General features: G+C 45.7%; 1 protein-coding gene across 1 annotated transcript; it reads left to right on the top strand.

Annotated features, from left to right (window-relative positions):
• Nucleotides 1-599: 599 nt before the first annotated feature.
• Nucleotides 600-22183, top strand: LOC131260767 (uncharacterized). Its single transcript, XM_058262583.1, has 7 exons — nt 600-619; nt 1682-2082; nt 2154-2277; nt 17377-17616; nt 18450-19483; nt 19552-21883; nt 21957-22183. Exons 1-7 carry the CDS (start codon nt 600-602, stop codon nt 22084-22086), a joined length of 4281 nt encoding a protein of 1426 aa, XP_058118566.1. The 3' UTR covers nt 22087-22183.
• The last annotated feature ends 321 nt before the right edge of the window (nt 22184-22504 follow it).

Genomic DNA, 22504 nt, shown 5'->3' with positions numbered 1-22504 from the left:
AATTTTGTTACAGCCGAACATTTTTAAACGAAGGTTGATCGATAAAAATCTGTGCGAAAGTGAAGCGAGAAAAGCGGTTAGTGTTTGTGTTCGTAAATTTGTGAAGCATATGTTTAATATGATCTTTATTGCCAATCTCATTACATTTATTACTATCCAATGTAATTTTTTACTCTTTTACAAATTGTGAAGCTACGAAAGAAGGTTAGCTTTAACTTTTCATTTTTTATAAAAACTCAACTCGTAGTCATAAAAATCATTCCATCGATTTATGACCGGTTGATTCGATTGACATCTCTTAAACGATGGTGTAAAAGCACATTCCTCCCATTTCACGATTTCACTCCACAAGGAAGGAAGGGAACTTATTCATTTTTTGTATTTTCCCCGGACTCATGTTACCCCTCCCGTATCACGTGTCGTTTCAGCCCGCCCCAACCGCAAACATTCCATCGATCATACGAACACTGATTAAACGCATTAAAAAAAAACAACCAACGGCGGACAACCAACTTGACACACATGCAGCAAATCGCCGTTCCTGGACGAAGTCGCAGCCGCTCGAGGTATTGAAGGCGATTAGCGCCAAACGCAACGAAATGACTTCGACATTCGATCGGTAAGTGTAACATTGCACACAAACGGGCAATGGCGGCGAGTGCTACAGTTCATATTTTTATTGCCCTCATCGGAATTGCTTTCTCCAAGTGGGCGGCACGGTGAAGTGGTTCGAATGGGTTCAACTTTTAATGGATTTGTCTTTCTGGTCATTCAAACGGCGCTAGATAATGTGCTTTTCCTGCGTTACAAGTTTTATTTTTAAAAAAGCAGGATGTTGTCTGCAAATAGAAGATAAGTTTATTGATATTGCGATTGTAAAAGTAGAAATTTTGCCATAGCATATGATGCGAACAAGACAAGGAACTGTCAAACATGCTTGAATGGCTTCTATAGACTTACTTTATCAAATTTGCTTTGCACTTACAAGTGCTTCGTGTAAACTAATCTTAAAAGAAAGAATTTGTTATCCAATCGTTAAATCAACACAAAGACAAAAATTTTGTGTCAAAGAAAATTGCAAAATCATCTAATATGTTTATTAATAATTGAACCCTACCAAACCGCCCGATATTTATTTTATTTCCTTAGGAAAAAAAATTAAGGCACACTTTGATTATATTCATGCCTATGCGGTGCGTTACGGTAAAAGTGTTTTAGAGAACCAAAAAAAAAAGATCAAACCCACCCCCGGTCGAGAAACACTAAAACCATGGCCAACATAACACTCTAAAGCTACAATTAAGTCCGCGCCTTTTGTTTTGTTAGATTTTACGACGCCTTTACGTGACTCTTTCGGGGTGCGCTTTTGCGTTACGGAGAGAGAAAGTAAAAGTTTCCTCCGCCTGCCCATTGTGTGCGTGCCTCTTTCGTAACCTTTTCCGCGCACCATTAGTACAATTCTGAGAAGTCAACGAGCACAACGTGAAATAAAAAAATACCGGCCAAACCGACGAAAGCAAAACGGGAAAACAACTCAAAAAGAAAGTCTCTTCCTTATTGGGAGCCAATCGAATAGCTGCATTGTTTAAACTTTATTTTTGGTATAACACTTCTAACCACTAATGCGTTAGATTAATATTTACGTTCGCCTTTCTTTTTCTCAACACCTCTTTTCTGACAGCTGCGTTCGAGTGGTGCTGCTTGCCGTATTGCTGCATCTTTGCTGCGTCGGAAGCAGTGCAACCGAAGAACCATCTTCGACGGCCACAAACCTTACCGAACGAAAGCATCCGCCTGGGAGCAACTCCTCTGCAAACGACGGTCCATTTTCAGAGCTTCCGAAACCAATCTTACGCTTTCCGAACCCCTCCACGCCAATCCCCGACGAAACGGAAGTGTCTCCAAGAAAGCATAAAACGCGCCGCAAGGGTGGTGGTGGTAATGGTGGTGGTAATGGACACCGGAGCAAGCCGAAGAAACGCAAAACGGCCATGCAGACGGCGCTGCACTCTGCCGCCCGGAAGGGACTGGCCGCGATGATCGAGCTGTACGATCGGCAGGAACCGGACATGCTGAAGCGCGGTAAGACGGGTGGAATGGAAGATGTGGAAGTTGAGTTTGATGCTGATGGGACATTTTGCCACTGCTTGTAGGTGCCGTTCTGGCGGCGGACGATCCTGGAGCGCTGCTGGCTCAGTTTAGCGCCTCAAATCAGACGGAAATGGACGCAAAAGCCGCCTACGCGGCGCTGGTGGCGGCGAAAAAGTTCAAAGAAAGGTAAATCACTAGAAGTGAATGCATTTATTTTGTATGTGAGTGTGTACAAAAGATGGTGTGATAACGGAAAAAAAACTTCTCTGGGTTTAATCGCTGGTCTTTGGTCATGTCTCGATCTAAAGGTCGGTCTTTCCAACGCATTCGGCTTCTAATACGACGCCTTATGACTGTTTAATATGCTAAACACAAACGCCCTTGTTGGTCATACATTAAAGGGAGGATTTTTTTTATGTTGCATTAAACAAACCTAGAATTCAGTTTAAAAACTGACATAAACAATTTCCCAATCCGTTTTCTATTTGACGCAATTAGAAATTACTTTGAGAGGCCATACTAACATATTGAAAAGCGTTGCATACACAACTGTACGTGACTGCTTGTGCCTGTTGATGCAATAAACATCCAACATGTTCATCAATGTTGTACTAACAATCAAATCGAATCGATGCTTGCCCAACACATAAAGTTCTACGCTTTGAATACGTAAACTTTTATCCGTTTCGGTGCGTGCTTCTAAATATGTGTCTCCAAAACGAAAAAGGATTTCGACGTCTGTTTCGTCTCGCCCTGCAGACGGTTTCGCATCGAATTCGTGCAACCTCTGGGCAAGTCGCGTACGCGCCCGGGTGACCCAAAAACGTAACAAAAGCATATTAGCACCGTGAGGGCATAACGCCGATGCTCCGCAGAACTCCTCCTCGCTACGCACATAGGCCACAATTGAAGGGCGTTGCATAGACCACCGGCATCCACGTGCGTTTGTGCCGTTGCACTATGGAGCGAAAAGAGTAAATTGCCGGGATAAAATTCGGAATCAAATGTTTTGCAATTTTTTCATTGTAATATCGTGTAATACTATTATATTACACGAAATGATGATGTTTCTGGACAATCCCGTCAGGTGGCGCTGCAAAACCCAAATATTTTTGGAATTTTCTATGGGTGCATTATTTTTTCAATCTTCCTTTTTATATTAACTCAAAGATTTTTTTTAGTTTAATATAAAACAAACTAGATTTACTACTAACTATCATTCAAAACATTGTCATCTAGAAAATAATTGATATTCAAAGCATCTAACGCGAACATAACGTCGCCTAACGAAGAGCTACTATCTGAATATTCTGAACTTGTACCATCATCTTCTTGGTTTTGAATTGGCAAGGGATTGTTACTATTTAAGGAGCTGTAATCTACGAAAAATGTTTTTACTGCGTCTGGGTATGGGATTTTTTTATTTTTCAACGATTTAGCCAGAGATATTGTTGAAATGTATGGATCGCATGATTGTAATGCTCTCATAAAAATGTCTTTAATATTGAATTCTCGTAACATTTTACGGACGTGTTCTCTTCTATCCCTTCTTTATATTTTATTTCTACCTTCTGCTGCTTCCTATCCAAAGGATCCCAATAGTGCTGGGGCATTTACAATGATTTCTCCCACATGCGCAAGAACTTTATGGACAGTAGAAGGCATTTTGTACCAATTGTAATGATGTATGTAAAACATGTATGTGTCATGGCAAAATAGACTCATAGTTTTTGGATTTAAAGGCTGTGAACAGTTGATGGCTATTAAAATATTTCGAAACCTTTCTATAAGTTCTGTTTCTATTTGCAAAATGTCGCTCAATTTTTCTATGTTTAAAAAAACCCGACGACAAACATTTCCCGTCGTACTATTTCTACCCATTTGCTTTGGTTCATCTACTTTAACACCAAATTCCATGTTCATCCTTTCCAATAATTTTTTTTTTTCGATCATTGTACATGTTTTTTTTATAATTTTTAGTAACCTTCCATTTTTTAAATTCAATTCTGAACGAAATTTGAAGCAAGCATTCAAGAAATCTCATCCAACAGTGCAGTGGAGATATTCTATAAGATAAATTCTCAGGATTTCGAATAAATCCATTTCCTAATTGCTCTACACTGTTCATTTCTGTTGGTTTTGCACCATATATACAACATGTTTGCATAGACAGAGTGTCGTTTAAATATGGCAATATTTTTCCATCAATTAAAACCGTGGAAAATGAATAGTTTACCGCCACATAACTTGTTTCATTTAGCTAAATTGTATAAGGAACTAACCTGGTTATTTGGGTTTTGATTTCGTCTACTGTTTGTATAACTTTTTTTTTACTTTTTCGCAAACTCGATCACAATTGGCCTGCAAAACCTAACACTTTGGGGCATCAAGTTTATCCAGATGATATCTGAATCGTCACTGATGAACGAAAGACAGATAGGCGTTACTGCCGATACTAGTACATCACTGTCTGATGCAGTATTTTCTCCGGAACCATGAAGCGGTTGATTGTAAATGCTATGTCCTATAGATCCGTCAATGCACCACGAGCACAATAATACGACGCTTAGTGAATCACACAAAGAAGATGAAAGGTGCCGCAAGATTTCTGCTTTTTGTATTTGAATTTGATTTCTGCATTTGTATATAATTTACACGCAGTGTGATTGATGCTTACGGTTTGATGCTTACTTTACTTTCAATGAACTATAACGCATACCAAATATTTTCCTTGCAAGAAGCATTGTTTTTCAAAACGTTTATGATATCAAAGCGTATATGATATGTAAGGGTACGAACAGAACAAAGTATTAGTGTAGGGTACATTATTCCGAGGAATTTTGGGTTTAAACAGATGGGTTTGTGAGCTGTAGAACAAATAAAAGCGACCTGATACATTCAAAGTAAACCAAACCAAAATTTCATTCTTTGCCAGTGACTTGGCTTGTCTTTCACCTTTTACGTGATGTTCAACCACTACCCTGCTTCACATTTTTCATTGAATGAGAATTTCAAATATTTCTTACCACACATGATGCAGCATATGGCATGATGGAAACGCCTAGTAGGTGATAAACTATAAGCTTCACATATAAAGTACAGAATAACGTAAAGATGCGCGCGTATGCGCAAAGAAAACAATCATTTATTGTTACAAAACATTCTAGACTATAAGTGGATATGCATCATATTACAATCTTTCACAATCCTTATCGATGGCGTAAGGTTAAAAACAGAAAATTGAAAAATTTTCCGGGAGTTTTGCGAAACAATGCTTGATATTTTTTGATAATCAATTTCAATTTACGCAAACAGTCAACAATTATAAAGCATGATAATATACCTTTCCAAAACTGTGCTTGAAATCCGATTCCGGCTATTATTATAGGAGTTACAGACCTTCAAAGTTGATGGATTTTTTTCAATTTTTCACGCAATATTTTCACAAATCTTGACTTTGACGGGCTGTTTCTCAGAACCTGGAAGAACAAAGGCTCTAGTTTTTGGGTTATTTCTTAGTTTCATCTTGTAGCTTAAGAAAACATGTTTCATTTTTCTGAAATCCAAAAATGAATTTTTGATTTTTATCCCGGCTTCGCTCCATCGTGCGTTGGCAAAACCGTTGATGCCACGCTGCATATTGATTGGAAACCCCGCGTCCACGCCTCACGCACGTAATAAAGAGATTGTTACTGCGCTGGAGTACAACCGTCGGTTTGTTTTTGGGGCCGTCGGTTCAATTGGTTTCATAATTAGTTGCCCACACGGTTTGGTTGTAACTCGAGCTCGAAGTGTGTTCGCATATCGATCGCGCGCGCTAAAACAAACAAATATTAGTATTCAAATCTTTTCCAACGATTGTTACCCCTGCACCCTTTCTTGCGCCCTGCGAACGAACCAGAGGTTCGGTTTCAACGGTTTTGGATGGGCACCCAGCGGAACGCGCCGTTTGTTCATTTAATTACCCACGCTGGTTATTCGGATCGCACTAGTTAAACCGGTGGTGGCCACAAACGTTTTGCCAAGCCACCGTGGTCAAGCAGGGGGAGGGTCATCCGAACCGGGCCACTGGGCGTCAATCGGTGGAACAAAGTATGCAAATTTGCACTTTGAAAGCGCCTCGCACATCAGAAGGGAACGTTGATTTGCTGCTCCAGGCGATTAACGGAGAGCATTTTAATAAAAAATGAATACTTGGGCTCTTTTAAAAAAGAATGCGTTTTATAAACGGCTTTCGAAGAAATGCAATCACGACGAAAAAGATTTATGAAATGCTCTGACCTGATTTTTAATTTAAAAAGTTGAACAATTGACTTGCATTCCAACAAATATGATCTGAAATATGACAGGTGGGTTTACAGTCTAACATGGATAATTCATTGTTTTTCTCATAATAATTTCAGTTTTTTTAAGAACCTACAACTTTAACTTTATCAGCCATCGTACTCTGAACAAAGAAACTAAATTAAAATAAAGCATCATCTAGAATGTTACATACATATAACAACATAAATACAAACATTTCAAAAAATATATTTACTTAATTATTTTTCAAGACTTACCTTGTCATGTACGTTTTTTTTATAATACAAGAATTTAAACAAGTTTTAAATAACATAGTTATTTAGTCATGTTACAGATAAAATAAAAAAAAAATAAAAGTTTTACCAGGTATACTAATTGCATTACTCCGTAAAGGTTTTGGTCCTATACATTAAGTTTAAAAGTCGTTAACTGATGGCTGACACTTATTGTTGCCAAACTATATTGATATGAACTTTCACGTTGGTTGTTTTTTCATGCAAACCTTATTACATGATTGATGCACTCAAAAAGCGTCCTATGGTGTCTTCGGGAACGGCTCTTTGACAACTCAAATAATGACTCCACGCGGTATACCGTCCTCCTTCTTCGCACACTTTCACAACGTGTGATAAACATGCTGTCCGCCGAGGAACAATGTTGCCATGTCATGCTCATCTCCACGATGATTACAATGGTGGCACCAGCTCATCCCACTTTGGCAGTGTATTTGCATGCTAGCGCTTTTTAAAAACTCCAGCGACATGAGGCGACGTCTGTTGAGAGATGATTGCATGGGCTGCCTGAACGGACGATGTCAAAGTTCATCTGAACTGCAAAACCCTGGCCTTGTTTCGCGTGCGAAATGAAGTCCCGGTGGTCAATTTCGAATTCCTGCGACTGTACAATTACTTTACCAAATGAAAACCGATTCGATCGGCCGGCGGATGGTTGGAAACTATGGGTTTTCTCCTGTCGAGGCGCCTGTCGACGCAAATGCTGGAACTGGACGGTTGCGGCCGGTAACTGACAACTTTACCCGCATCAAACGCTTCCTCTTGGCCGGCGATCGGCGTGGGTAAGGGAGAGAAACATTTCTTTCCACCGCCCAGCCAAGGGTGTCGAGTTTTTCCGGCTCCCGATTTCGTAACCATGCGCCGCGAGCGGTTGGAAACTGAGAAAAAGCGACGGTGGAAAAACGCCCGTCTTCACCGTTCATCTTCGACGTTATTGAGTAATGGGAGTATGGGAGGGCTGATGTTGATTACGCGATCGTCAGCACCCTGCTGCCTGCAACCCGCGGACCTTCGTGTCCCAGGGCATTTAGTTTTATTCCCGTGTGGTGGGCGCGGGAAAATTGTTTTGTACAATGGCCATCTTCATGCTGCACATAACAGTAAGCAGCAGAGCATCTTGTTGCGTAGCGAACTTTTACGAAAACAATTCGTCAGCCCTTTGAGCCCTTGAGCGTGCGTTTGTGTGTGTGCATGTCAGCAAGGTTGAGGGAAAAGCGACCCATTGTTATTGAATTATATGGACAGTTTTCCGCATCGTGAAACGAAAAACGACGTGCGTGTCGCTCGAGGAAAAGATAAAGCCGTGACTTAACTTAACTAGAGATGAGCGGTCGAAATGTCATGGTGCAGCACAATAAAAAAATATTTTTATCAATTCCATCTGTGCCAGATTAAAATTGTAAAAACATTTCATCGAACTATGAGTTTAATTTTTAAAGGCACAACTTCAAACGTTCAATACAGGTGACTTTTACGTTTAAAAACAACCAAAGAAACCTGTGCCTGTTTTAAATAAACTTTTTCCGTTAAAAATTCGTAAGAACTAGAACTTTTTTATACAATCATCTCCAGATGATTCATGATGCCTTGCACCACCGGCTGTAGTAAAACTTTATTTCATCTCCTTTGCTTTATTTATTGTTTGCACTTTCTTTTGCCAAACCTTTTTTCTCAACCAGTATCAACATCGGGCCGCGTTTACGTTGGGAATATAATTGCTTTTCCAATCGTACCGCAAGATGCCCATTATGTTTGACTCTTCAATCCAATCATAAGACCCCTACCACTACGCTCATCGCACTGATGATTCGATGTGAAAAACGGCATTTGACAAACAAACAAACAAACAAACGAACCTAAAATTATATCTACACATCGCACCCCGCACTCCAGCGTGGGGAGGATATAACTGTGGTTGGAAAAATGTTGATTTGATAAGACAAAAAAAACCGAGGTAACCCGCAGTCAGTACAGCTAATCGCCAAACAATGGCTGCATAAAACCGCGAGCAGCCGAGAGCCTTCACGACGCTATCTTTATTAGTTGGATTTTCTTTTTTAGTTTTAATATATCTCTTCGGCGAGACGAAGCGAATAGCAACGCAACGTGCTCGGGTGTGCAGACGCAAACGTGCGCCACACTTTGTTGCACAATACATACCAACCCCCCAAAAACCAAAACACCCAACTCGAGCAGGGGCAGCATAGACGCATATGGCAAGCGAAAGGAAAACCAAAATAGGAAAAAAAAACCTTCAAGCATAATAACCATGAGAACGTGGTTTTCCATATGGTGGGATCGGGCAATTGTCAAACACCGAAAGCGCACGGGAAAACATCCACAGTTCATCACGCAAATATCGTGAGCTGCTTCATCGTCGCATCGGTGAGGCTTTTCACACCCGGGCTTGCGTCCGAGGGGGGCTTGTGAGGGCGTTTTATCTTTCGATGGTATTAACGACAAAAAAATACACACTCACACAGCAAACAACGCATAAACCAGAGAGAAATTATTAGTCAACCGTACTAAGGGGTGGATGGATTTGGCAAAGATAATGATTGGAAGTTATTGCTTGCGTGGGCCGGTTTGAATAGAAATTCACGATGTCGTGAGAAAACAGACGAATGGCAGGAGGGTTATGATAGTGTGGAGAAGAGTTGTGGGTTGCATATGTATTAATTAAAGTTTCATTTTTTTCTGGCTTTATGAGACACCGCCTGAACCACCTGGGAGGTGAAGTTTTATTTCAAAATTAAACAAATGAACCGAACGAACTCGTGAAACATGGTTGTGCATGTCTGCACAATGATTATTAACCAACTGGTAATAAGATCGTGCAATGAATGTTTGAATAGATGTCATAAGCAATGCTGTTTATAGTTGATTAGCTAAATTTGTAAAGCATTGTATGTTTTATCCTATATGCATGAATTAAATTTATTTTTGTAATATTTTTAATCCAAAAGATGGTTGTTCAAGGTTTTAAAAAACATGTTTCCACATTTTCTAAATATCTGTAATGTTATTTAAAAAACATTTCTTTGATGTTTGCCATGGCTCATTAAAGTTTTAACATTTTTATTTGACACTATTTCTAGTTTGAATGTGAGGTGTGTAGAAAATAATTAGTTATGAATTCGGGATTAATTATTTCGTTATGTGATTTTAAATGATTCCCTGAACCTCTATAATGAACCAGTGTAGACCCTTGGCTCAACAATAATCCCCAACCCATCAAAACATACTTCCGCGCCGTCGTGTTGTGTCATCGATTGACAGTTTTCTTTCTGCCGATCCATTTCCCGCGATTGTAAATGGTGCCGCGACACCCATAATTTTCGATTTCAAATGTGCAAAAAAAAAATAGAAAGAAATGATTTAAACACCTTCGAACGGGCTGAAAAAGTGGGCTGCTAAATTCGCTGACTCCCGATGTCCGCATCGATACATATCGATGATCATCCCGCCAATGATTGGAACCGTGGTCCGCACGGGGGCTACAATTTGCTCTTGATTGGTGTCATTTCAACGTACTCGGATTGCCCGGGGCAAGAGGAGGGAAGGGAACCGGTAGCAACCGAACATACGGACCACAAACCTAGCGCCACCCAGTGCGCCTTCGTCGTCGACATCCGGTGGACTTAGTCGGTCGACCGTAAAACAAATCGAAACCCCGGTCCCCCGATGGAAGCAGGACGATAGCGGGCGAAGGGGTCTGGGACCCGCAGGGAGGAGATTACTTTGCAAACGAACCGCAGGAAACCGTACATTATATGATTTGTGTTATGTTGAAAATGATTAACGGTTACACTGGCGGAGCGCTGGCAGGAAGGCAGTCTTGCAGATGAGATTTGCATTTCCGTGTGCTCGCTTTGTATGGGCTCCCAATTAATTGCGGTTTGCAAAACGAATCAAATGTTCGGTGGAACTGTTTGTTTTGTGAAACCATCTATCGTTGTGACATCCGTGCCCCTCCTAAACGGGGCGCATGTTTTATGTACCATTTCAGAAACATTAATCGTATATCTGTTGGAATCGCATATTTAGGGTTTATGAATTCATCCAAACCAAGCTTATACAATTAAAACATTAGAAACACGCTCTGTTAACTCTGTATTGTGTACACCAGCGTCAAAGACTCTTTAGAGATAGATTGCCAAGCAAGTTTTTCTCTTACATGTTACCGTTCAACAGAAACGATGCTTTTCATTGCATGATAAAATTTAATAATTCATATCAAAAATGTTACGCAAAAAGAAGATGCCATCAATCCGCCCACATCATCATCATCATCATTCCGCGAGCGTGCGTTAAAAATCATTCACCCAATCAAACGTTTTCCCACATCGTCCCGATACGATCATTGAATAACGTGTGCGGAAAAACACTTGATACTTTTTTCTGGTACCACTGAAGGCAGTCGGCATAAAAAAAAACCGTCCAGGTAACACCGTCGACTCTTGAGCAGCAGCCTCCCATCCGCGGGAGTTATGTTCGTCCACTCCAAACGACCAATGCTCTTCTCGAAACCGGCCGTCGATGATTCAACGATGCAAATGACGAACATCTTCCACAGCGCAAGCGATACGCAACGACGCGCTCGAAACGAAACAAATCGATGCTCTTCGATTATCGGACGCCGACTCAGACGCGCCGGTGCGTCTTCGAAAAACCCGACGCCATAAGAGGTCCTCTTCGGACCCGTCGAATGCGTGTTATGAGCGAAAAAGCTGGGCCCAAAACCCGCGCTTCGACCGATCGGTTTGATTCTCGCCTTACGTAAGTGCGATGCGCAAGCACTTTCTCCTTCATGTGAGAGGAGAAGAGGTGGGGGAATGATAGGAGGAGGCTGTTGAAGAAATTTGTTTCCCCACCACCGAATGAGTCTTTCAACCACGATGTCCGTTCCTTGGCCTACGAGCTGATTTTTGATAACCATCTTGGCTGAAGGAAAGAAAATGGAGACATGTTTAATCGGTAGACTTTTTTCCATCCAATCAAAAACAAAAAATCCTCCATCAAATGATACGATCTTTAACCGTACTGCTGCGTAACGTTGCGGAAGTATCGAAGCTCCAACCCGGGCCGGTTTCTTCTTGACCGCACGAAAAGACGATCTCCATGACTTCCCCGACCTGTCTCCGTGTAGGACTTGGCGAAGAGAAATCAAACCGGCCCACAACATATATCCCGCAACACTCCCCTCCTTTTGTGACACGGAGCAGGGATATAATATGTTGGATATGCAAATTACCGGTTCCTGATTACATATCCTTCCTTCACCCCGAGGAAGACTCAGCCTCACTCGAGCAACCTGAGCGAAGCGATACGACATCCCACCGGGTCGGGTTCGGGTAAAAGATTGTTGTGTCATCCGTGAAGAAAGAGGAAGGGAAAGATGAGTTATGGAACCACACCTGGGTGGCGTCTTCTTCGCGAACCCAATCCACCGAATATTATGCACGCTCCGGCAAACAAGAGCCCACTTTATGTTAACTTCCCGTGCGGCTGTGAAATGGAAAACGCAAACACGACTGCTCCAAATAGTGGTGTGAAAATGTGTCACTACAAGCGAAAAGTAAACGGTTCGGCATCCGTCAAACTGTGACCAACTGTTCACGCTTGCTTGACAAAGTTAAATCATCGCCTGTTTTGTTAACGAGTGCACGAAAAATTGGGGCCAATTTAACGAATCTGGGTTTGAAACGCCGTTACTTGTTGGTTTACTTGTGGGAACTTTTCGAAAAGTGATTTCATCCATTTAAAACAACCTACACAATTGGTTTAGGCTATCAACGAAGGAAACACAAACGCCTATTCCTTATTTCGAACCCATAACAAAATTAATTCGATCACAAAGCAATCCATGAGAGAAAAATCGATACATTGCAATTACTGGTCGGTACAAATGGGTGCAAATTTTCGTGAAAATCAACTACCCGTTTGGGGGAGTTGCAAAGGGAAACGAGGCAGGAAAAATTACCCTGAACTGTACCTGAACCGTCATTAAGCATAATTCCGGCCCTGAAATTACGGATGCACCGTGGACGTCAAAATTGCAGTAATCAACCCCCTTTGGAGGAGGAGAAGGAGAAGGCAGAGGTCTCAAGATCGGGCGAAACACGATCCCAACCCAAACTCCGGCTCGACTCCGGCGTAATTGCATTCGGTGCGCTCCGATTGCGCTGGCCCCAAAAACCAATTTTCGGAAAACGGATACGGATCGAACCGATCGGGCCGACGTCGATCGTTCGTTCGCATTTTCCACCGATGGCGGTACGGCACCGACTTTCCACCCATTTCCATTCTTGACATTGCCGGCCATCCCCGAAGGCTCATCTCCTACGCCGTACTTTCTTTTTCCGGCCGATCTTGTATGGAGTTCGCGGGGTGAAAGTGGTTTTTCCTTCGGCCCGACCAAGGCTGCAGCATCCAAGGCTGCGGCACATGTATTTTCTTTCAGCATACACAGACACACACAAACACCCCCATTCGGAGAGGATCCGGTCTTTGCGAAGGGGGACTTACAACTGTTTTGTTGTCGCCCACCGCACTTTTCCTGTTGCCATCTTGTGACGTCGACTGTTTTCACTTTGCGATCCGCTGCTCATCATTTTATCAGACGGTGTGAAATGGCAAAACCGAAACAACCAACCGAGGGCGAATGAAAATAAGAAAAACGCCTTACCTACGGAGAGATTCGTGGCCTCCAGGTGGCAAGGCAAACCCGCGACCCTCGTTCGATCGTACTCGCTAAATGATCGCTTGCCTCTTTCCTTCCTTTCAGCGCTTCTTAGCCGCTTTCTTGCGGCGTTTACTTGCGCAAAGTTCATGATCTCCGGCAATGGAGCCGGCACTGGAAAAAAGGTTTTGGACTTTCTTTTTCGCCCTCCCCTTGCTCACTTGCCTTGCTCGTCTTATGCTGCGCCTTCACTCAATAGAGCCGTCCGGCTTCGTTGCATCTCGGATCGATCTCTGCAAGAGGTAACATCGTCGGATACGCGCGGCCAGTGACCCAAAAAAAAAGTCAACCTGGAAAAAAAGCCCCCGGTGGAAGTTGAGGCCCGAGGCGGGGCGGAGGAATCGGTTTAATTGAATGGTGCTGTGATTTGTTTAACGCTCCAGGCCGGAGCGGATGTTGGGAAGTTTGGGCTGAGGAGCTACTGTCACTATTTGGTGGCAAGCAATTGAAAACAACCACTCCCACGGTAAAGTGAGTGATTGAAAAGTGCTCCAAGCACAGGGTGGGATGAAGATGAATGTTTTCCGATGGATGTTTAGACAATGCAGGCATATGTTGCTCATGTCATGTTTTGGATTTGAATTGGAGAAAGTTTCAAGTGGGGAAAAAATTAATAGAAGCACTTTTCCCTATATTTATAAAACATTTTTATTCTTGTACATTTTTCTTCTCAAAAATTTAAAAACCAAATTATTTGTAATACTTTTAACATTATATAATACAAGCTACATCAATTGAAACATATTTATGAAAGATCGTTTTTTTCGTGGTTGTACGTGAGGTCAATTTATTCGTTTTTTATTTTTCTTCTAAGGTCTAAAACTTTCTCTTATTTTTTGTGTAAGATTTTTATCTGATAAATATTGATGTTACTCTTTCATGTCATACATTAAATCATCCAGATTTCTCCCGTACTTTGAGTCCAGATTTCTCTCGTACATGCGATCTGATCTTGTAATTCGTATTAAAAAAAAAGTCGATTGAAAAAACGATCCATACAAGAGAAACGCATTGCCCAAAGGCATCGACCATCCATAAATCAACACAAGCTCCCAACGTCCGGGTGTGCTTATGAGGAAAGTTTTCAACAAACCAACCGACTGTGTCACCGCGAGCCGCCCAAAGGGAAACCCTCGGACCCTTGGCTGGTTGGTACCGTGGCCTTCCCCAACCCTTCCGCCGGCCTGGACGAATCGACGTAAGAGAAATTAATCTGTCTCCCCGCCTCAGTATGTAGTGCGTGTGCGTGGACACGTACGGCACGTGTGCTAGTTTGCCTGCGGCGAATAGTAAACGAACGAACCTCGAGGTTTGTATGTTGTCTTACTGTGCACGTCGATCGTTTGAATCTTAACCCTGATCTCGGACCGCGTGCTCCGCCGATCCACCAAGACGCGCCACCGAAATGGCGATATTTTTATCGTCGTTTTTCGTGGTTTTTTTTCTCTCTCTCTCTTTTCGCGACGCGAGTGGCGTCAAGTTCAGCCAAGCAGACGAGACCTTTCGCCATGAACGGGCTTTTCGCGTATTTTTCCCACCCCCTCGTACGTGTGTCGGTATCTATTTTTATTTCGGCCACTATCTGTGGCATTTCAATTTCACTTCGCTCTAGTTTGATCGAGCGTCGCAAAACGCCGTGAACGATCCGGCATGCAGTTGCCAACTGGGGTTTGTTTACATCGACCTCGTTGGCCAGGGCAGATGGGTCCACAAAAAAAGAAGAAGAAGAAAAACGACACAGGCGAACGATCCTTCGGTGGGCTACATTGTGGGGCTTAAGGACTGTGCGACAAGGTTTATCTATTCTAAATTAGCCACCAATGACGGGCAGTTTCGTCCTTCTATAAATTAAAGGTTTCGTTTTTGCTGCAAGTACTCGCGAAGATGGTTGAATTTCGACGGATTAATTATTTTGCAGTTTGTTGGCAACATAGTAAAAACCTTACCACAAAAGTCATAAACCGGAGAAAGGCCAGGAGTTCCCCAGGTAGCCGGAATCGGTAATAACACATTTTTTTTCGCAAAGCCCGCAAGCTGGAACACAACCATTACTTTCTACCCGCTGGCCGCGGACGGACGAGAGTCACCCGAGATGCGTCAATGGTTTGCCACCTATGTGGCCACAACCTCGATCCACACTCCGGTCCGCTCGATGCCATAAAATCAATTAACGTGAAATCCCCAATACAGCCACCCGGAGGAGGAAAAAGAAAAAGAAAAGAGGAAACCGGGGCACTGCGTAACGTAAACTGTTCACCCCGGCTTCGGAAGCGATTTCGCGGGAAGGAAGTGGGACGGTGAAGCTAATCAAAGGAAAATCGCAGAAAAAAAGACCAAATTACGCCACGAGCAGAGGAAAAAAGCCAAACCGCTTAATTCCGCCGCAGGGAAGCACTGTGTAGTGGAGTTCGCAAAGCCGAAAAAAGGTGTTCGGATTCACACCAAACGCCAAAAAACAACACGACGTTTGTAGGAAGTACAGCGAAACAAAATGGTAGAAAAACAACAGCAACAAGCAAAAAAAAACCGGGTGAAAAGCAATGCGATAAAAATACAGCACGTAAAGCTCACCAGAAAAGCATCAGCGGATGCGAAGATAAGGGGCAATAAATGGTGCAAGAAAGTGGGAAGACGGGCGAGACGGCGGGGGAAGGGGAAGGGTAGAAGAAAACAAGACGCTCGAAAAGAGAAACTGGCATGGCCCGCGAATAGGTCGGGAATGTCGCGGTTCACGATCACGAAGAAGACGTGATCTTTCACTTTCCCTTACTGAACCGAACGGCGAAGGGCGGCAAAGGGCGGCAAAGGGCGACAGGGGGTTGATAGGGTAGGGTAGGGAGGTTTTAAGGGTGGTTTATCGTGATGCTTTAATTCCGGTTCGCTGATTGCCGTTTCCGTAACGAACTGTATCAGAAAATCGTGCACTCATCTGCAGTGACACTCACGTACGAAAAAGGGTTTGTTTGTGTTTCATTTTTGTGTGCTTTGACTACACCGAGAAGGGAATTGAAACAAAGCTAAAACAATGTCCAAAGTTGAAAAACAGACTAACAACAACTGGAAACTTCGTTGTGTGCAAAAGCTTCATAACCCTCAAACAGGTTTGCAAGAAGCTATGATAGAAAAAATATACTAAAAATGAAAAGAAGTAGATGGCGTCAGGGCTTCAGGCACGTACGGGACTACTTTTCCAATTGTGCCACAAACCATACCGAGGACACACGTGCTCCCGGGGTGAAAATGTCTTTCCCGCCCCTCCCAGTCAATGGCGGCGATCCCGTTTGGCCCGTGGACGGAAAATCACCACGATGATCGCCACTTCCTTTCGGTAACAGACGATTTCCTCCCCACCACCCACCTCCCTTGGGGGAGCGCCAGCCCTTGGGGTTGCGAGCTTTTCACTCCGAAGATCAACGCCTGCCAAGAGCGAAACAGTCGATGAGAAAGGTGAGCCAAGGCGGAGATCGGTAAATGAAAACAGCACCTCGTTACCAAAACAGAAAAAAGAACCTGTACATGGGGATGTAGGGAGGGGGAGACGGAAGCGCGATCGTGCGCTTTCTGGGTGTAGGACGGCGCAACGGTGCACCGGTTGGGGAGGCTTTCGCGGGGGGAAACTTTATAAATACGATCGTCACGATGGCACGGCACGTCAGTCGAGCTCACGATTCGGTGCAGGACGGGCTGAAACGCTGGGCGCCCGTTTTGTTATTTTGTTTTGTAAGCTGAGCGTAAGCAACATGAAGATAACCCAGAAAAGTGCCTCGCGCTCGGGAAAGACCATGACGCAGAGAAAACGTGCCGAAGAGCGAGGCCAACGGCGGGCATCGCTAGTGAAAGTGAAAGCTTATAACCGCATAACCTGAGAAGTGTGGACTTTGTTTTCGTTCGGAAAATGCAATGCCGCAAAAGCACTAACGACGAGTAATCTTACCGCAAATGCAGCACCAACGTCGAGTACGTGGCCATCGGGCGACAGGCGCCACCGAAAATTTCGCTGAAGAGAACGCCGCTGGAGAAGCTGTGCCCGTCGCGGGAGACACCACGGTGCGTTCCGGCCAGTCTGCGCTACCGGACGCACGACGGGACGTGCAACAATGGCCAGCGACCGCGCTGGGGCTCGTCCCAGATGCCGTTCCATCGGTTTCTGGCCCCGGAGTACCAGGACGGCGTCGAGGGCATACGGTAAGTGTGCGAAGTGTTCGATGTTTCCTGCGGTTTGGCGTACCAGAATTAGCCAGTAGTGTACCGAGTGGATGCAAAAGAACAACAAACTCGTTTAATCAGTGCATTTCCTCTCCAGTGTAAATCAGAAATTGACAAAGCATACATTCCGCTTCTTAAAAATTGTAGTATGAAAATTTAATAATAGTGGCCAAAGAAAAATAACAAGCCTACGAAAAGAGTGGCTAAATCTTGAGTGGTTCTGGTGAACTGTAATTGTTCATTTTGGTAGTTGATTCGATAGTGATCAACAGATTGAGCCAAATACATTATTCACTGACTGATTAGTTTTCCTAAGACATTAGAGATCGTAGAATCTATAATATCATTGTGTTATTCTTATAAGATCAAAGAACAAGTGCTCTAGATCAGATAGTACATTTTCCAGTTATGTTTCCACTGTTTCATGTCATCGAGTCTTTTGAAGACACTCCATTCCATAACTTTACAATTTGTTAGACAAAAATCCAATACTTCATTGAGACAACTTTGGTATTCTGATCAACATGACTTTTATAGAATAAATTCAACTTTTAACACACAATTTTCAATAGTTTTTATGTGATTGAAGTGTCTCCTTTGAGTTCAAAGTTTGCTTTAATGTGCTTCAATGTATCGAGAGCCACACTGGTTTACTGCGTTTTCTTCATTTGTCCGTAATAAAATGGGGAAAAAACTTTTTTTTATTGAGACAATTTCAGTAACTATCTTTAATGGAAAAATGGTTTTTGAAAGACCTAATGAAAAAATAGAGCAACTTACCAAAAATTTAACCGTGGGTTTTATTTCTGTAGGCGCTCCGTTACCGGTGCCAACCTTCCCTCGGCACGCTTCGTCAGCCTGGTGGTGCACGGGTCGCGCAACGAAGAAGCCCCCGTGACGATGATGCTCGCCCTCTGGGGTCAGCTGATCGACCACGACGTGACGGCCACGGCTCAACCACGCAGCCTTAACGGCTCGACACCGCGTTGCTGCAGTGGCGGTGAGGAAAGCTCACACCCATCCTGCCTCCCGATCAAGGTGCCCCAGGACGATCCTTGGCTGTCGCATCTGGGCGTGCGGTGTCTAGAGTTTCTCCGGTCGGCACCGGCCCAGCGCCGCGACTGCCTGCTGTCCTGGCGCGAGCAAACCAACCAGGCCACCTCGTTCCTGGACGCGTCCTCGATCTACTCGAGCAATCCGCGCACCTCCGACAACGCGCGTATCTTCCGCAGCGGGTTGCTGCTGTTCGGGCGTGGTCCCCCGCACGAGGACGTGTGCTTCCGGGCGGCGCTGGCCAACCAGTGCATCCGACCGGGTGACAGCCGCAGCGGCGAGCAACCGGGCCTGCTGATGATGCACATGATCTGGGTGAACGAGCACAACCAGATCGCGACGCGCCTGGCCGACCTCAACCCGCACTGGAGCGACGAGAAGGTGTACCAGGAGGGGCGCCGCATTGTCGGGGCCCTCTTCCAGCACATCACCTACCGCGAGTTCCTGCCGCTGGTGCTGGGCCGCGAGGTGTGCCGGCTGTTTGGGCTGGAGCTGGAGACGAGCGGCTACTACCGGGGGTACGATGCCGCCGTCAATCCGACCATCGCGAACGAGTTCTCGGCGGCGGCTTTCCGCTTCGGCCATTCGCTCATCCAGAACACGTACATGCGTGCCGACCGGAACCACCGCTTCATTGCCAACAACGTTAGTCTGCACGAGGACACGGCCGAGGGCGATTTCGGAGGACCCGGCTCGTTACACCGGCTCCTCCGGGGTATGGTCAACCAGCGGGCCCTCAAGCGTGACGAGTTCATCACGGCCGAGCTGACCAACCATCTGTTTCAGACGAAAAGTGAGTTCGGAATGGCCGCGACCTCCGTTCACCTGTCATTTGACTGACGTTTCTGCTTCTTCCCGTAGGCTTCCCCTTCGGACTGGATCTGGCGGCGATCAACATTCAGCGGGGTCGTGATCATGGCCTTCCGGCGTACGTCAACTGGCGCGGACCCTGTGGCCTGTCGACGGTCAAGGATTGGCTCGACCTGGACCGCATCATGGGCCCGGCTTCGATGAACCGGCTCCGGAAGGCGTACCGCACCGTGGACGACATCGACCTGTTTGTCGGAGGGCTGGCTGAGCGGCCAGTACTGGGTGGAATCGTGGGACCAACGTTTTCCTGCATCATCGCGCAGCAGTTCAGCAATCTGCGCAAGGGTGACCGGTTCTGGTACGAAAACGGCGGCTTCGAGTCGTCCTTCACGCCGGCCCAGCTCGAGTCGATCCGTCAGGTGGCGTTCTCGCAGGTGCTCTGCCGGGCGCTCGGCGGTGGCGGTACGCTGCAACCGTTCGTCTTCCTACCGCCAGACTTTGGCCAGAACGAGCGGTTGCCCTGCGAGTCGCGCCTGATGGCTCCGATCGACCTCAATCCGTGGCTCGAGCGGGATCCCTTCAACAACGACAAAGGAGACGACGAGGACGACGACAGCGACGAAGACGAACAGACGGACGAGGAACACGCGACGGACACGGGCAACGACCTCGACTCCGCACAGTCCACCACGAGCACGACCCGACGCCCGGCGACACTCTTGGGCCCATCGAGCAACGTCATCAACAAGGTAGACCTCGTGACGAACGGCAACACGGGGCTCCAGAGCCGACCGCAGCTGACCGTAGGACCGACCGTGATCATAAGCGACAAACTTGACCTCAAACCGACGACCTCCACTGCCACGACGACGGGCGCACAGGTGTCCACCGCGATCGACCACAAACTGGACCTCAGGCCGACCACGAAACCGACCTCCAAACGTAAACCGACGCGCAAGCCGACTACCAAGCGACGTCCGACGCACACGGCATCGTTGGTGAGCAACAATTTGGACTTTTCCGGAACTCGCGCGAACACCAACGGGACCACACGACCGGATGGGCAAGGTGCCAAGAAGAAGAAGGGCAGCAGGACGCGACGGACCGTGGACGAGGAAGAGGGACGTGGGAATGGGTACTATCAGACGCCGGAACCTTCGACCGACTATAGCGACTACGACGATGACTACTACGATGCACAACCGCCTTACCTTGCTTACGGCTATCACCGACCAACGACCACGACTACGACCACGACTACGACATCCTACTATCCGTACTACTATTACAACACGGAACCTCCGACACCTCCAAACCCTTACTTTGACACCCGTAGACCGCAACCACTAAGGACGACGACTCCCCGACGGAGAGTCCCGGACAAACTGACACAGGTCGACAGAGACCCACAGCGACCACGGACGACCACCGCTAGAACTCCGACTCAGAGACCGTCCCACAAACCCCCACCAGCGCACCACCCTTCGCACACTTCCGTCTTTTCGGTGGACTTTAAAAGCCTTTCCCACGACGCAGGACGTAGTTTAGTAGCTCTTGGCGATCCTTCTAACATCCGACCAATGAACGAATCTGCTAACGCACTCTTCACCGGTTCGAACGGGTCTTCCACTATCTCTTCCACTTCTGTCTCTACACGCTCTTCTACTTCCTCGGTCGTTTCTTCTTCCTCTTCTGCTTCTTTTGTCGGTGGTTCTTCACCGTCGGTCACACGCACCTTCCTTCCGACCGGCGATCTACCTATGAAACTATCCGAATCTTTCTCTACCTACGACTACGACAACGCCGACTACGACGAGACGCGACCGGACCGACTCACGCAACGACCGAACACGCACGCCACCGACGGCACAGACTTCGGTCAGCTCGAAGACCACGACGGATACTTAAGACCGGAACAGACACACTTCGAACCACTCGTACGCGACCGTGACGTGACCGGTGCGCACACGTACCGTGACTACTGGACGCCGGACCGGACAAAGACGCGGACCTACGCCGACCAGCTGGACCCGAACGCCAGACCATTGCACGCGGACGACGGACCGAACACTGACGTGTACCGACGTTACGCCCCGGGACATGACGGACAGCTACTGGTGGACGAGTACTCGGACAAATTCGTTGGACTGCTACTGGACGTGGACGGACGGGACGGGACGGCGGGTGACCAACGGGAGACGAAACGAAAGCGAAACCGACCGGAGCCACGCTCCATCCGGGACGGGACGGACCGGGACCGGACCACACTGACCAAGCTGAAAGACAAACGACCAAACAACCACCACCGACCGAAGGTGCCGGTTCCGAAGAAACCGGCCGCCATCTCGCTGGTTCCGTTCGTCCTGCTGACCAGCATAGACAGGTACGTGCAGCTGTGACCTATGGCCTACGGGTATCAATAGGAGCCGCTCTCTATCTCTTGCCCTCTTCCACAGACCGGACAACTGGGTGATGTACAACTCGAAACCCTCCAAGCGGCGCAAGCCACCAAGGGCGGTGCCGCTGCTGAAGAGTGACACGTTTTCGCTGAGCGAGTTCCCGTCACCGATCGCCGACCCGGACTAGCGGGGAAAGCGGAACATCCGCACTATCGTTTAACGTTTAATCATCATATAATTATTTATTTATTCAAAGCACATTCATGAAAAACAGCAAATGAAGTATCTATAAAGCATTTACTATAAAATGGCAGCACTTCGTTTGAGCGTGTATCGTTTATTGCATTTGATGACACGGCCCGCCCATTGCTAGAAAAACAACACACACACACTGTTTTTTAAAACGAGCTGAGAGTAGTAAATAAATCTCAAAATCCAGAGGGACCATTCCGGTTCATTTGTCGGTAATGCAAATTGATATGAATTGATTGAAAATAACTAGTAATAGAAGATAATCCATTTAGATGTTTTGAAAAGATGAAAAGGCCTAAGAACCAAAAAAATATCACACAAAAAGCTGCGATGTCACACGATGCCCTTTTACA

This window comes from Anopheles coustani, chromosome 3 (genome assembly GCF_943734705.1).
Source record: "Anopheles coustani chromosome 3, idAnoCousDA_361_x.2, whole genome shotgun sequence".
NCBI lineage: Eukaryota > Metazoa > Arthropoda > Insecta > Diptera > Culicidae > Anopheles > Anopheles coustani.
This window is presented reverse-complemented; position numbering and strand designations above follow the sequence as displayed.